Here is a 15,753-nt window from a genome sequence, read left to right as displayed (position 1 = left end):
AAGGGGTTTAGAGGTACTTACAACCTTTTTGGTCTTAAAAGAACCTTTAACCTGTTTACCTCGAGCACATGCTTTGCACAGCCCTTTTTCTTTGAAATTTAATTCAGGCAAGCCACGCACTAAACTCTGCATAGACAACTTTTTCATAGTATGCATGTTAATATGTCCAAGTCTTCTGTGCCAAAGCCTTGTATTTTCAGTCAGGGCCTTGAGACACTTCAGACTAGAACTTTCAACAAGATTAGAATGAAACGAATACACATCATTATTTCTAGGAGCAGTTAGAATGATCTTACCACCTTTGTCACGCACTTCACATTTTTCACTATCAAATATTACCTCGTTGCCTTTGTCGCACAGTTGAGAGATGCTTAAAAGATTGTACTTAAATCCATCAACTAGATAGACATCATCAATGGAGTTAAATGCATCACCTCCAATTTTGCCAATGCCAACGATATTGCACTTCTTTTTGTCTCCAAGGGTTATTGTTCCACATAGATTAGTTTCAACCTTAGAGAATAAAGCAGAATTTCCACTCATGTGCCGAGAACATCCACTATCTAAAATCCATCTATAATCTTTCTTTTTCAAGCTCTCCTGCAAAATAACAAATTATCAAACCTTTCTAGACCAAACTGCAAATTTGGAATCATATTCGAGATAGACCATGTTTGGTGGTCTAGTTCCCTTAACTACCCAGATTTGCTTAATTTGGTCTCGAGTAAAATAAGGAAATGAATGTTTGATAATATGAGGATCTTTCCTTTTGAAAGGACAGGTAAGCTTGGTATGACCTTTTTTGCAACAATAAAAACAGGTAGGACCATTAAAACTTCCTTTGGCTTTAACAAAAACAGTAGGTTTCTTTTTGTCAAGATATTTGTTAAAACCAAGTCCAGTTTTGTCTCTGGATCCTCGTGCTTTGTCCAAAATTTTGTTAAAATCATTTTCAGAATTTGAAAGTTTATTTAAAAGACTTTGCTGATTTGAACACTTTTCAAAAAGACTTTTCTTCTCGTTTTCAAGACTATAATTACAGTAATTTAGAGAAGTGAGTTTTTTGTTTCAAAGTACTGTTCTCGGTTTTCAAGGCCTTGATCTGAGTTTCAGACACTTTGACCTTGTTTTCGAGAGCTGTATAAGCTTCTTTTAAAACAGAAACTTCTTTGATTAAATTCTCAGTAGTTTCAACTTGCGTACTGAGTTTTTCTTTCAAAATTTTTGACTCTTGAATCAAGCTTTCCTCATTGATAATCATAGTATGCAAGAATTCAAAAAGAATATTTGAAGGACTAGACATGAGATTATTTACAATTACCTGAAGATGTTCCTCTTTAGAAGTGTCTTTTTCTGCCATTAGACATAGGTTGGCTTGATCATCATCGTCTGAATCACTTGAGTCAGAATCGCTCCAAGATGCCACCATAGCCTTTTTCTTGAATTCCTTTTTGTAGGGCTTAGACTTCTTTCTTTGAGGACAATCTCGTACAAGGTGATCTTCTTCACCACATTCATAGCATTTCAAGGTATTGAGTTTGTTGTATGTCTTTCCCTTAGGCTTTTCTTGGCGATTGCTGTATCGATCAGATTTTCCATGATTTCTTTCTTTTGAGAACTTCTTATTCATTTTGAGGATTTTGGTAAGACTCCTTGAGAGAAGAGCAAAGGGGTCTTCATCATCATCTTCATCCGAATCTTCCTCTATCTCTTCTTCTTTCTTGGCTTTGAGAGCTAGCCCCTTTGTGGATGAGGCAGGCTCTCCATCTTCTTCATCAAAGGACATTTCATGGGTAATTAATTTTCCCAATAGATCATCAAGAGGAAGGGTTCTTAGATCTTGAGCTTCTTCAATTGCTGTAACTTTAGGACCCCACTTTGCTTTTAGAAGACATCGAAGGATCTTTCTCACTTTTTCTTCATTTGAGAAAAACCTGCCAAGAGAATCAAGATTGTTAATAATTTGAGTGAATCTAGTAAACATTTCTTTAATAGATTCATTTGAAAGCATTTTAAAAAGTTCATATTGTCGAAGGAAAATGCTGATTTTGGTCTCCTTGACTTGGCTTGTTCCTTCATATGTGACTACGAGCTTATCCCATATCTCCTTGGCACTTTTGCATGTAGACACACGGTTGAATTCATTAGCATCTAGTCCACAATACAGAAAGTTCATAGCACGATAATTCTTTGCAACACTTTCAAGATCCGTTTGGTTGAACTCATCATCATTCTTAGGAACGGCTACTCCACTTTCAGTGGTCTTCATAGGAACTTTAGGACCCTTCTTGATAATCTCCCAGAGTTCAAGGTCTTGATCAATCACGAACATTTGCATCAATGACCTCCAATGAGCAAAGTTGTTGCCACAAAAGAGAGGAGGGCGATTTGCGGATCGACCTTGAGCGAAGCCTCCATCACCAATGGAATTCATCTTCACAGATTGTTAGATCTTTACGTGAATACCTGCTCTGATACCAAATGAAAGGATCACAATGGTAATGGAATAAACATATTAATACTCTAGAAGGGGGGGTTGAATAAAGTATGGGCGTTTTTCGCAAAACAGAAAATGTCAAGGCCTTGAGATCAGTTACAGGGCGGAATAAACTGATCTTTGTTTTACAAATCAAGACTTTGAAAACTATTTAAAGTAAAACAGTTAGTAAGCAGAAGGTTATAAACGTTTGTTTTGGATTTTGTTAAAACTGTTTAAAACAAAGAACGAAAGCAAGAATAAGGCAAAAATAAAAACAGAAATAAACACAAGGAATTGTTACGAAGTTCAGCACAAAGGCCTACGTCTCCGCCTAGGGTTGTCCAACCCGTAGGATTTTAACCAACTTTTATTTCTTCCCTTAGAGTTCTAAAGCAACCTAGAAGATCTCACTATCTTCTCTCCGTAGTACTTCCCACTACACCTTAAACACTCAAATCCTAGAAATAAAAGCTAACACACTCAAACAACTTCGAGTATTATAATTTTACTACGAAGTGTATCACTCAAGTATTACAAAGTTTAGCACAAGTGAACACTCGTATTTTTCCCTCACTTTTAAGTAATGAAAAGTAGTAAACAATGAGAGAATTAAAGCTCTTAGAATAGCACAAGACTTCTTGAAAAACTTGGATAATGAAACCGGCTGATCTTCATGCTATTTATAAGGCTTTGAAGCTGACTTTAAAACGTTGCCAACTGTCTCTGGGTCTTCAACAAACTCCAGAAATTTCGAAGCTTTCAAATTCAAACTTCAAAGCTGCTTTTAAATTCAACGTTTATCTTCCAGCTAGAAATCTGTTACAGCATACTTAGCTTCCTAAAAACCAGGTCAGCAAGCACAAGTAACATCAATATTTATCTTAAACAGAAATCTTATCATATTCAGAAAAATTCAACAACCAAATAAGATAAATAATAAGCTAGATAAATAAATACATTTGACAGAAAATATTATCTTAGAAACATAAAGATAAAATCAGTTACTTAAAGAATAATAAAAACATAAACATGCTTATAGCAGAATATACGAATAGGTTAGCATATTTAGCAGGATATATTCGAATATAATTTGACAGAATCATAAAATAAGCTAAGATAAATAAACTAAACATATTAGCATATTAAATAAACATTGACTATTCATTTTGACTTCCATCATCCAATATAAAACTAAGTAGGAATATAAACGAAACAACAAGGGAAACAACAAGGTGGAGTCATCATATACCATCTAAGTTTGTTTAATTTTTACGCTTTTTATAGGAGAATATAATAACAATATGGATGTAATCGGAGATGTATCACGTACAAAACAAATGAAAAGAAAATCAGAGTCCGTCTGGTGATGCACTTTCAATCCTATCCTGCATTTAGTTGTACCTTTGTACAATTTTAAGCTTTTCAAACTCTTAACTCTTCCTACAAAGTTGCTTGGGCAATGTTTTATTGCTAATTACAGGCTAGCTTATTATAGGAAATTATACAATTGATTTGATTATTCTGAAACATGCAGTTTAAAATTTTACTAAGCTGTTAGCCTGTTATACTGCATGTACTGCTAGTCTTTTGTGAACGGTTCAACTTCTTGATACGTTTATAATTTAATCCGTATAGACCCTATATTTAGTGTTAAATATTTAGCAGAGTTATGCTTGTTAATTTCTGCACAACAGTTGATTACTCTTTCTGCAAATCTTCTGAATTCAGCTACAATATAAACAGGTTACTAACCCTGTAACTGTGGTAGCTATAAGAAAGTCGCGAATGATTTCTATGAACCTATTAGAATGCTTCATATTAGTCAACTGCATTAATGTAATCCGTAAGCAGCTCTCATAGAAGTGCCTCTTTGAGGGTGTAACTTGCAATGAAATTAAAGGGTGTCTCTTGAATCATAACAATGACTGAACATAAACATGCTATCAACTACGGGAGAAATATGATTTTATTTTTGACTGAACATAAACATGCCATAATATTTCCAGTCATATGATTTGAACTACCAGTGTCGATAATCCATTGAGTGGCCTTAATTGGAGCTACAACTGCCATCAAATTTTCTAGTAGCGTAATTGTTTAAAATAGCTATAGCGTACCCAACAATTGTTGCCATTGCAGATTCGATAGTTGTGGAACCCTTATTCGATCAATATGTTGCCCAAATGAACTGCAAAAGCCAGAGGCATTTCCAGCAGCATTAGGGGGTGACATTCTTGCAGCCTCCACAGTTTTCACCCTATTCTCTGCAAGACACCAATTGAGGAACTCTCCAAAAGTTGAAAGCAATTGTCTTGATCATGCCCTACCGTACCACAATGAGTTCATTAGTCAGTGGTGCAAGGCCTGTCATTCCCCATGCCATGCATAATTCCTCGCCCAAGAGCAGCACCTTGGGTCGCAAAACCAACAATAAAAGTGATGTATTTTCTCATTCAATGCCTTAAAAAAATGTGTTTGACGGTGATGTTCGTGTTCTTTAACCTCAGGCACAAGCAGGTGTAACATAACTGGGCAATCCATCCCAATTCCCAGATCATCCTCAGTTTTCTTACTATTAGATTCACTTTGAGCAAATGAGCAACACATAATGGCCATGTTTGGTAAATGGCTTTTTGGTTAGCTTTTGGCTTTTGGCTTTTTTATGAGGTCAAACAACCAAAAAATGTGTTTGGTAATTGGCTTTTTAACCAGTGAAAAAGCTGGCTTTTAAGCCAAAATGAAAAAGCTGCTTTGAGTAGCTTTTTTGTTGGCTTTTGGCTTGTTGGCCAACAAATTATCTAATAAACAGCCAAATACCAACAATTAATTTACCAAACACTTTTATAAACAGCCAGCTTTAACAGCCAATTTCAAAAGCCATTATAAACAGTCAAACATACCAGCTGGTCAAACAAGCCAAGTGAACCAGCCAACCGCCAACAGCCACTTGCCAAACTAGGCCAATATCTTGGAAAAATTGAAATGAACAATCTCACCTTTGTCACTTCTGCTTTATTTTGAACATGGAGGGCAAAGGTGAGATTATTTCTAGATTATTCAAAGGTGAGATTATTTTGAGCAGAAGTGACAAAAGTGGGATTATTTTTTTTTCAAATTTTCATCTTTATATATTAACTACTCCCTCCGTCCAAGAAAGAATGACCCATTTGGGTTGATTTCGCGAGTATTAAGAAACTTAATTTGCAAGTACAAATGTATGGGAAAACATTAGTCAACAATAATTTGCAAGTACAAATGTATGGGAAAATTAAAGAAAAATTAATGGTGGCTGGAGAGAAAAAAAAAAGTTTAGAAATTTAGAGAGGAAATGGCACAAAGATCTAAAAAAATACAAGGGTAAAATAGAGAGAAGGAGCTACATGACAAAAATATTTGAAGATATATTGGTAATTTTGTGATTTTAATAGATGTTGGGAAAAATAAATGAGTCGTTCTTTTTGAGACTAAAATCAGGCCAAATAGATCGTTTTTTCGGGAACGGAGGGAGTAGTATAATTGTTTAAATTTTAGTGGAAATATTGATTAATACCCCTCTATCCCAAATTACATAGGCAAGCAAAATGGAGCGGATGGAGTAATAATGATCTTTAACACTGTGTTTGGATAAAAAAAAAAGGAGGAAGGAAAAGAAGGGGAGGGAGGAGAAGAGGAGGGGAGGGAAAGGAAGAATGTTGAATTTTCCTTCCAAATCTTTCCATTGTTAAAGGGATTAATTTCCTACAATTTAATCCCTTCCCTCCAATTCCCTTCCTTCTTCATTTGTTATCCAAATGAAAGATATTTCATCTCTCCATTTCCCTTCCCTTCCTTTCCCTCCAATTCCTTCAATCCAATCACACCCTAAATATGATATAAGGAAAAAAAAAAAAGTATTGAGCAAAATTAGGTCGTATTATGAACTCATGCACTAGATTATTTTTTTCTCATTCAATGAATGAGTTGCATATAGGGTAAATAGGAAGTGCTATATCAAATCTCCATTCACCGAGGAGTACTTGATCTAGTGTTAAGATTGTTATTTGACAACCATGAGGGGCGTATAAAGGTAATTGGATCAAAATTGGTTTTGTCAAAAGCTTGCTCATGCATGCAGCACTGAACCATTCAAAGACCTGCCCTTTACAATCTAATTATGTGCACATTCTCTGCAAACGGCGCAGTTCTTCTGAAACAGTACAGAAAGGCACCAAGACAGTTCATACCAGACCAGCCACAACAAAACAATTGAATCTGCTATTAAATAAAATGCATTTAAGCTATAATTAACAAAAACATTGCAGTATCATATACGAAGTATTAAAGATGTGATCCAGTCACAATATCTTGACAAGTAACATTCTGAAAGCACATTAGTACACATCGTGGCCTACACTAACACCTGCAAAATGATATCTTTTTCTGCACGGGCTGAAGCTCAAGAGTTCAGCTGTACTTGAAGAACATACAAATCTATGGGCACAAAATCTTCCTACCTCGTTCTTCTGCAGTTTTGAGTGGAATCTCACTGATGAATTACATAAAACCCTAAATTCTGGCCTTACTGCAGTAATTAGTCGATCTTCACGGAAGAGTAGATCTTTCTTACAAACCAGAAGCATGCATAAAACCCAATGGTGCCGGTGAGTACAAAGAATGCATATGAACCGATTAGCATATATCCAAAGTAAAGGATCCCAGAAACCAGCTTCGTAATTTCCAGCTTTGTAAAGAAATAGAAAATGGAGTACAAGAACAGGTATAGGGCAGAGGACCCTGCTGTCAGGTATGACCTCCACCACCAATGATAATCTTCACTACACAACTGGAAGTAGCATAGCACTATTGTTATTTCAGCACATGTGATGATCAAGATAACGAAGACAATGAACAGGAAGCCGAAGATGTAGTAGAATTGGTTTAGCCATATGGATGTCAGTATAAAGAAAAGCTCAATAAAGACTGCACCAAAAGGAAGGATGCCTCCAATGAGAATAGAGAAAATGGGCTTCATGTACCAAGCCTGCTCAGGAATTTGCCTAGGAATTTTATTAGTTTTGACTGGGTCCTCCATGGGTGGCTTTTTAAATCCGAGGTAACTACCAACAAACACCAATGGAACTGATATGCCAAACCACAACAACATAAGCGCCAACATAGTTCCAAAAGGCACGGCACCAGAAGATTTCTCCCCCCAGATCAAAGCATTCAACACAAAGAAAATGCTAAAGAGTATACCAGGAAACATAAAGGCAGTTTTCAGTGTGTTCTTCTTCCATTCAGTGCCTTTGAACATCTTGTACAAACGAGCTGAGGAATAACCACCAAACAAACCCATGAAGACCCACAACAGAACCATAGCAGTCATTAGCCCCCCACGGTTAGACGGTGAAAGGAATCCAAGCAATGCAAACATCATAGTGACCAGAGTCATTGCAAAAATTTGAACCCCAGTTCCAACATACACACACAAGAGGCTAGAGTTTAGAGGTGGTCTGAAAACATCCCCATGAACTAGTTTCCATCCAGTTTCTTCCTGAGCCTCATCTTGAGTCTCCAACTGATTATAGTTGGCTATATCTCTGTAAAGTGTTCGCATCATGATCATGGCAACCATTCCAGATAAGAAAAGGACAATCATCAAGGAGTTAATGATGGAAAACCAATGGATTTGATCATCATTCATTAAAAGATATGTATCCCATCGAGATGCCCATTTAATATCACTCTTCTGAAAAGATAAGATAATAATGAGAGAAAGGGATAATAGTCATAAAATAGTGATATCGATATCTAGAGAATAACATACCTCAAAAGTAACATCATAAGTGAAAACCACCTCCTTATCAGTGTCAACCTCTTGTGGCGGAGTGCCACTTTGAGCAATGTTTTTCGTGCATGTCACCACTTGAGTATCTTGATCTTTCCACTCCTTATACTCATGAGCAACACTATTACAAGATCAAAAGAGATTCATACCAGTAGTCAATGCAGATGCATGCACGTAGGATTGTAAGCTTAACATTTGCAATGAATAGATGCTAGAATTTTATTTAAATCTAACAGGTCTTTCATCACAAGTTCTTGACTAGATCAGTATTGCGGACAAATTCAAAGCCTAACTGAGCTAAGCATGCATCAAAACATTGATCAACAAAACTGAACCGAATAACCTCGTGAGTCAGTAATTTGTCTCACAGGTAAAGATTTATTAATTCAGAGTGCCAGATAAATGAGATTGAATGAAACTTTTTGTCTAATTTAGTAATCTGCTGTTCACCGCGGTTCCACGAAAGTTCTTCAACAAGTTATATACACACTTACACTAAACTTGCATAACTATTCAGAAGCGAAAAAAAAGGGGATAAAAAGGGCTATGAGAATATCTATAGAACTATTATAATGTAAGGACTGACAGCGCTCAGGCACTCAGCTGCTCACTAGCACAATACACAGTTCCATGCCTTCAAGCAAAAACAATTGCATACGAAGTAGATGTATCATGTCGTCTGAAAAGCATCGAGTGTTAGATCATTCTCCAAGAGTGTCAAAATTCGCATACCAATATTATAGAATGACAATATGGTGGGGAAAAAATCAGCCTTTCACTATATTTGTTCACTTCATACATCTTCAACACTGCTTCACAAAACCAAATGATTGCTCAAGTTCTTACCCCTTGTTCCTCTCTCTATACATTCTCCATTTGATTCAGGGAATTGGTGTTTGTCTGCCAGAAGCAGTGGTAAATGAAGCCTCACCCCTTCATTGAATCAATCAATATCCAGCATAAACCTCACAGGACCCTCTTTCAGTTTATATTCATTCTCCTCACAAACTAATTCCTTAAGTAAGGATATGGCATCCTAATCTCCTGAAAGATTACTGACATATAATATTGGTTCCCACTTCCCAAGTTTGGATATTTTCATCAAATTACAAACGCTAAGATCCTTAGCACAATCCATCGACAGTTGAATGATAAAAGTAACAGAAAATTGCAGAAATAATAGTAATACATTTTACAAAGCTATAAGATGAGAAAAGTTGAAGCAATGAAATTTACGTGGCAAATGAAAAAAATAAGAACACATGAATTTAGTATACACCCATACAAACAAAAAAGGATGACACAAGTAATAATCAATGTTTTCAGCAAGGATAGGAAGCAAACCTGTGAGGAGTAACCTCAAAACCAACTATACGAGCAACATCAGTTTCCAGATCCTTGTGGTACATCACTTTGAAGCTTAGATGGTTATGGATAAAGTACTTTTCCTCATTAGTCTGCAACAGCAAGTTTGGGCATCAAGATAGGAAAAAACAGCAGTACAAAATCCACAGGTAGATAGTATAGCATACAACTTACCCCAGAGTACTTTCCCTTAAATCCTACACGATATCCATGCTCGTAAACCTTGGCATGTCCATCTCTCCTTTGCCTTATCACAGCAACTGGAAGATTGTCCAGAATCCTGTTACAACACAACAGAAATGTAAGCAGGCATACATAGATACATAAGCCAAATTTAAAGCATCCATCTAAACTATTTAAATTCAGCCAACTAATCACCAGTACTTACATGTTAACTCTATATTCATCATCAATCATTTCCTTGAAGTTTTTAGCAGCCTCAGCATCAAGTTTCTGTCGGCAACCAACCTGACAAATCCGCTCCTCTCTCATCTTGAACTGGCATACCGATAGAAATGTCAAATTTAAATATCATAAAACCATGACTTGTGGTCCAAAAGCTGATACATTGCAGAGAAAATTGTAGAAATAATAGTAATACATTTTACAAAGATATGCAAGCTTACAGTGTACACAGAATTCTCAATACGATCACCACGAAGAACTTCTCCCAAGTTCTCAGCACTGTTGATAATTTTCTGTGGCTTACAATATTTCAGGAAATAGTAGTCATAAGGAAGCTGGGTCTTTGTAGATGAAAGCTTATTCACCTTCACTTGAAGAGGATCTCCCTGCACAAATTTCCAACAAAAAAAACGGGGTATTGCACTTTTAGCATATTATTCAATGAACTGTACAATTTAAATATTTGTAGCATTCATAAGCATATTATTCAATGAACAATATTTCCAAGCTCTACACGATGCATCAAATAAAAAACGGGGTATTGCACTTTTAGCCCCGCCGACCCAGTCCACTCCACCCCCAATTACCAATACATCCAGGACTCCAAGTCTAATGAGGTCTGCACCAGTTTTCAATGTCATCAAAAGATAATAACCTTAATGCAACCTCATAAATTCAAAAATCAATCGATTTTCACAAATGTATCCAACTAATCAATTCAACTGAATGTCGTCCCAACATTCTCACTAACATTCAGATCTTCCACTAATCGAAGCAAGGATCAGCTTTTAGCTTCGCGATAACACGGCACATCAATCCACAACTATATTCAACAGTAAAAGTGATAGTATGAAGCTATTATTGCAGTGAAACATCGAAATTTCTACAAATAACAGTGCCTCAGGTTGAAATATATTCCACTCAATAACTCACAGTCAAATCATCAGTGAAAATTTAAGATCTTTCTACACTAATCAAATCTCCCAAAATCTCTAACCTCAGGATAGTCAAATAAGATAAAAACACACAATACATAGATCAAATAGCACATGAATAAACCCAAATAATCAGATCCAGATAAAAACCAATAAGAACACGAATTAAACAGTAATAGATCCTACCAAAAACCCTAATCCCCAAATCAAAACAGATCAAATAACCAACCCCACAAAAATTACAACTCAAAAACGCAAATCAAAAGTAGAAAACAAGAAACAAAGAACAAATGAAGAGAACAAAAAAAATTACCACTTGGAAATCGCGAGGAGCAACACCAGGAAGGTAAAAAGAGTGAGCTTGAGAGAAGAGGAGAAGAGCGCAGAGGAGAGAAAAGATCCATGAGCTTCTGCCATGGAAGCCCATCTTCGATCTTGAGATCGAGAAGAGGGAGGAGAGAGAAAGATGAAGATGGGTTGATTGATAAACAGTGTTTATAGTACGGAGTAGAAGAGAAGAAGACGGGAAGAATGGCTAAGTAAAGGAAATGAAGGATTCGTGAGATTCAAGTTTTTTTGCTTCTTTATTTTTGTGGAACTACTCGTAGGGTGGGTTGTGGGTAGTCAATGTTAAATTTCAACTATCGAACTTATTTGGAGTTAGGTAAGGCTGGAAAAAGCTGACCCGACTCGAAAACCCGACACGAATCCGACCTGAAAATAGCGGGTTAGGGTTGAGATTTTCAACCCGAAAAGTTAAATGGGTTGACACGAACCCGACCTGATAAATAAATGGGTTAGGTTAAGGTTGAAAATTCCAACCCGAATATGACCCACTTAACCCGAAAATATTTTTGGGTCATGATAATCTAACCTTGATCAGTAAATTCTTTTAAAAAAAAAAACTGAAAGAAAGCTAATAAAATAAGCCCAAAGCCCATACATAGCCATATATGTCCATATAAAAACTAAAACCCTAAATTCTATCCAATTCTCACTCCTCTCATCACTCATCAGCCGTTGGAATTCACATTCTCTCCCATATTTCATTATTTCTCTCTCTTCAACTCTCAAGATATTAGGGGTGTCCATAATTCGGATAAAAACCGAAATCCAATCCAATCCAAACCGAATTATCAATTCGGATCGGATCCGAACTTTAAATCGGATCGGATCGGATTTAGATTTTTTGGAAATTCGGATTTTCGGATTGGATCGGATTGACCCTAATTGGATCCAATCCAAACCGAAAACCGAATTGTAAAATTAAGCTTGTATAAATATGGATTTCTTTATATTTTGAAGTTTAGCTCAAGTACTTAATACTACATAAAATAAATTAGAGAGACTTTGTATTAATTAATTAATGACTTGATGTTGAACTATGTATTTTAATCATGATTTTGAAGACTTTTATTTATAGTAAAGCTTTATTTTTATAATTGTATTAGGCGCTAAAAAAATAATGTATTATAATTTGGATTTTCGGATTGGACCAAATAACCGAATTTTAATTCGGATTGGATCGGATTGGATCAAGAGAGAAATTCAGATCGAATCGGATTGGAAAATTGAAAACCGAATTATATTTCGGATTGGATCGGATTTGGACTAAATCCAAACCGAAAACCGAACGGACACCCCTACAAGATATCAATTCCTAAAATCCTTTGCAAGTGTTCCTCCTTCATGTCTTCTTCACCTTCACGGACATCAAGCTTCAAGTTGCTAGTTTTCAAGAACTTTCATCAATTTTTATTGTAGTTTGCCGATTTCGATTTTTTTTAACGTTATTGTATTGTTTTGCTTTGAGATTTTTGTTGTTGTTCATGTTAAATTGCAAGAAAATACACTTAAAAATTCTGTTATTAATTTCTATTGTTGTTATTTTTTTGATTAAATTTTTACAATTTACCAAATTTATACGGTGTTGTTCATATAATTTTATGATTTACCTAATATCAGATTATTATATGAATCACTTAACCCATATCAGATTAATATTTGAAGAAAAAAAAATCAAGTCAGTTTCAAGTTAAAGCAAATTGATTCCAAAAAAAAAAAATCAGGTCAAATAAGGTCAATATCGGGTTGACCTGAACCCGAAAATATCAGGTTCAGGTTGGGGTTTTCAACCCGAAAAGTTAAATGGATCAAGTTCGGTTTGGGGGTAGCTGACCCGAAAATTAGTTGACCCGAACACGAACCCGACCCGACCTGATCCATTTGCCAGCCCTAGAGTTAGGCTTTTTCACTTCACCGTAAAAAAAAAATAATATTCAATAAAATTAATTTCAATTTAGTAGAACCTATTTTAAATACTGTGCAACGCACGGTTTTTACTTAATCAAATTATGAATCAATGAATTATAATGTTAATACAACAATAATATTTTTTTTTAAAAAAAATAATATTTTTAATTGAAACAAATACTTGAATTTCTTTTTAAAAAAATAAACAAACAAAAAAACTTGAATTAATATTATATTGTTATCAAAAGTTATTGATTATTAAACATTAAAAAAAACACAAAAATTTAATGATTATAGTGTTTTATATGAGAATGCAATTTATAATTATAACCCATGCAATGTAATTATATACCCATATGTCCCTATTTTGTTGGCATGTTTTGACCGGCACAATATTTTATAGCATACTATAACTGGCACAATGTTTTACAAATTTAATTAACTAATTTTTATGAAAATTAATAATCATTATTTTTTAATTTTGTTTTATATTTATTTTTATAGTTATTGAATTGTAATGTTATTACTCGTATTATATAAAAAAAAATTCAATAAATATATGATAATAGCTAAAATATCAAATGCTGGTTAGAGCAGAAAAACTTTCAAAAAAAAAATACGTTGTAGAATGATACGAAGTACGGGAGTAGTACATTTTATTATTCTAATATATTATCGTATTATGTGTTTGTTTATTATAGAAAAATACCTATTATAAAAAATACAAAAGATATGCATATAGAATATATTTCGTATATAGTTGCCAAATTGAAAGTTAAATATCATACAACGTATTATGTAAAATAAGCCAAAAAAGGAAACATGTCAAGGAAAAAGAAACTTTTTAAAAAGGAATACAGTTCAAGTAATAAAGAACGGAGGAAGTAGGATATATAAAATAATATTAATGAAGATTTTGTACAAAAAAGAAAAAAAAAGGAAATGGCGGGAAAATTTTTAATCGGAACATGGCAAGTGTCATGTCAGATTCGCTTTTAGTATTAAGTAATTGATTGATTGATTGATAAGTTATATTAAGCAAAAATAATTTTATTTCAGTAAAAATAATTTTAGTTTAGTAAAATTCAGTAAATGTAAAGAAGAAACATAATAGAGATTTAGTGAAAATAATTTCAGTTCAGCAAAATAATTTCAGTTCAGTAAAAGTAATTTCAATTCAGTAAAAATAATTTCAGTTCAGCAAAAATAAGGTGAAGTGAACGGGCGTTAGACTATATTACTCCATTTTAAAAGAAAGGATATTCAATAAAAATAATTTTATTTTAATAAAAAAACTATTTCAATAAAAAAAATTAAGTTCAGTAACAAAAATAATTTCAGTTTAGCAAAATTAATTTCAGTTAAGTTAAAATAATTTAAGTTCAGAAAAAATAATTTAATTTTAGTAAAATTAATTTCAATAGCAAAAATAAGGTGAAGTGAACGGAGTCTTAGTAGACAAATTGTTCATGAGTACATAAATAGTGATATCGTCCGGACAGTGATTAACTCATACTTGTTCAACATTGTACGGTACTACTCTCGCTAAATGATGAGCTACAAAATTACTCTCTGGCTTTACATTAGACATTTAAACATGACACACTTGTATTTTTACTAATTTTTAGGAGCACAAAGTTTTAGTAGGAACAATGGAATGCATTAGTTTATTACTGAAGTGGGTAGTAGGTTGAACAAAAAAATTGGGTTTAAGTTATAGAAATGAGAATTTGAAAAAGAAATTAAAACATGATATGAGAGACCACTATTGGGGAGGAAAATGGTAAAATATTCTTAAAATTTTCCAAAATAGAAATAGAGCACTTATTAAAATACAAATGGATGGAAAGTAGAGTACCTAAGGACTTATTCTATTCAGCTCAGTTTATAATTTCCTTCTCTCATAAACAGCTCAGTTCAACTCAGCTCAGTTTAATTTTGTTCATCAGCTCAGTTCATTAAATCAAAACAGGCCCTTATTAAAACATGGATATAATAACTCATATTACCTTTGTTCTTTTAATTAACTCGTTTCATTTATCACGCTTGCCAATACAAAACATTAATCATTTTTAATTTTCCATAAGTAAATATTATAAAATTTATTATGATAGTAATTATTATGACGTTTTTGACAATATCTCATATTAATATGTTTTCCTTGCAAATAATTCATAAAAAGCGATCAAAGGAGATGTGGTGAATAGTGTAAAAGTAAAAGTCAAAGTGAGTCAAGTAAAAAAAACATAGGAAGTACATACTTTATATAACTCATGGACATTGAAGCACTTACTAAAATACCCGATATATCTCAATTACCTTTATTTTATATTCAAATCAATTAATTTGTCTAAAACTAAGCTATGTGCCTATCAAATTGTAATACTTAAAATAAATAAAGGGAGTATAAATTTATATGATTCAAATTTGCAAATTTTAGATTATAAAAAAAAAAAAAGCATAGTATTGTATTATATACCGTAGCTATT

General features: G+C 33.9%; 1 protein-coding gene across 1 annotated transcript; it reads right to left on the bottom strand.

Annotated features, from left to right (window-relative positions):
* Positions 1-6,717: 6,717 nt before the first annotated feature.
* On the bottom strand, positions 6,718-11,625 carry LOC110712940 (transmembrane 9 superfamily member 7-like). Its single transcript, XM_021891406.1, has 7 exons — positions 11,325-11,625; positions 10,298-10,462; positions 10,060-10,169; positions 9,846-9,951; positions 9,651-9,763; positions 8,286-8,427; positions 6,718-8,207 (listed from the first exon to the last, which is right to left on the bottom strand). The coding sequence occupies exons 1-7, from the start codon at positions 11,436-11,438 to the stop codon at positions 7,050-7,052; spliced, it is 1,908 nt and encodes a 635-aa protein (XP_021747098.1). The 5' UTR covers positions 11,439-11,625; the 3' UTR covers positions 6,718-7,049.
* Positions 11,626-15,753: the final 4,128 nt, after the last annotated feature.

The sequence above is a fragment of the Chenopodium quinoa genome, unplaced genomic scaffold, assembly GCF_001683475.1.
Source record: "Chenopodium quinoa cultivar QQ74 unplaced genomic scaffold, ASM168347v1, whole genome shotgun sequence".
NCBI lineage: Eukaryota > Viridiplantae > Streptophyta > Magnoliopsida > Caryophyllales > Amaranthaceae > Chenopodium > Chenopodium quinoa.
Note: the sequence above shows the minus strand (reverse complement) of the source record. Positions and strands in the feature narration are given on the sequence as shown.

Excerpts from the sequence above, each read along its gene's own strand:
- LOC110712940 (XM_021891406.1), bottom strand. The coding sequence starts at position 11,438 with ATGGGCTTCCATGGCAGAAGCTCATGGATCTTTTCTCTCCTCTGCGCT. Across the intron at positions 9,952-10,059 it reads GATGAATATAGAGTTAACAT|GATTCTGGACAATCTTCCAG; the intron begins GTAAGTACTGGT and ends GTGTTGTAACAG. Across the intron at positions 8,428-9,650 it reads TTTGAGGTTACTCCTCACAG|TGTTGCTCATGAGTATAAGG; the intron begins GTTTGCTTCCTA and ends ATCTTGTAATAG.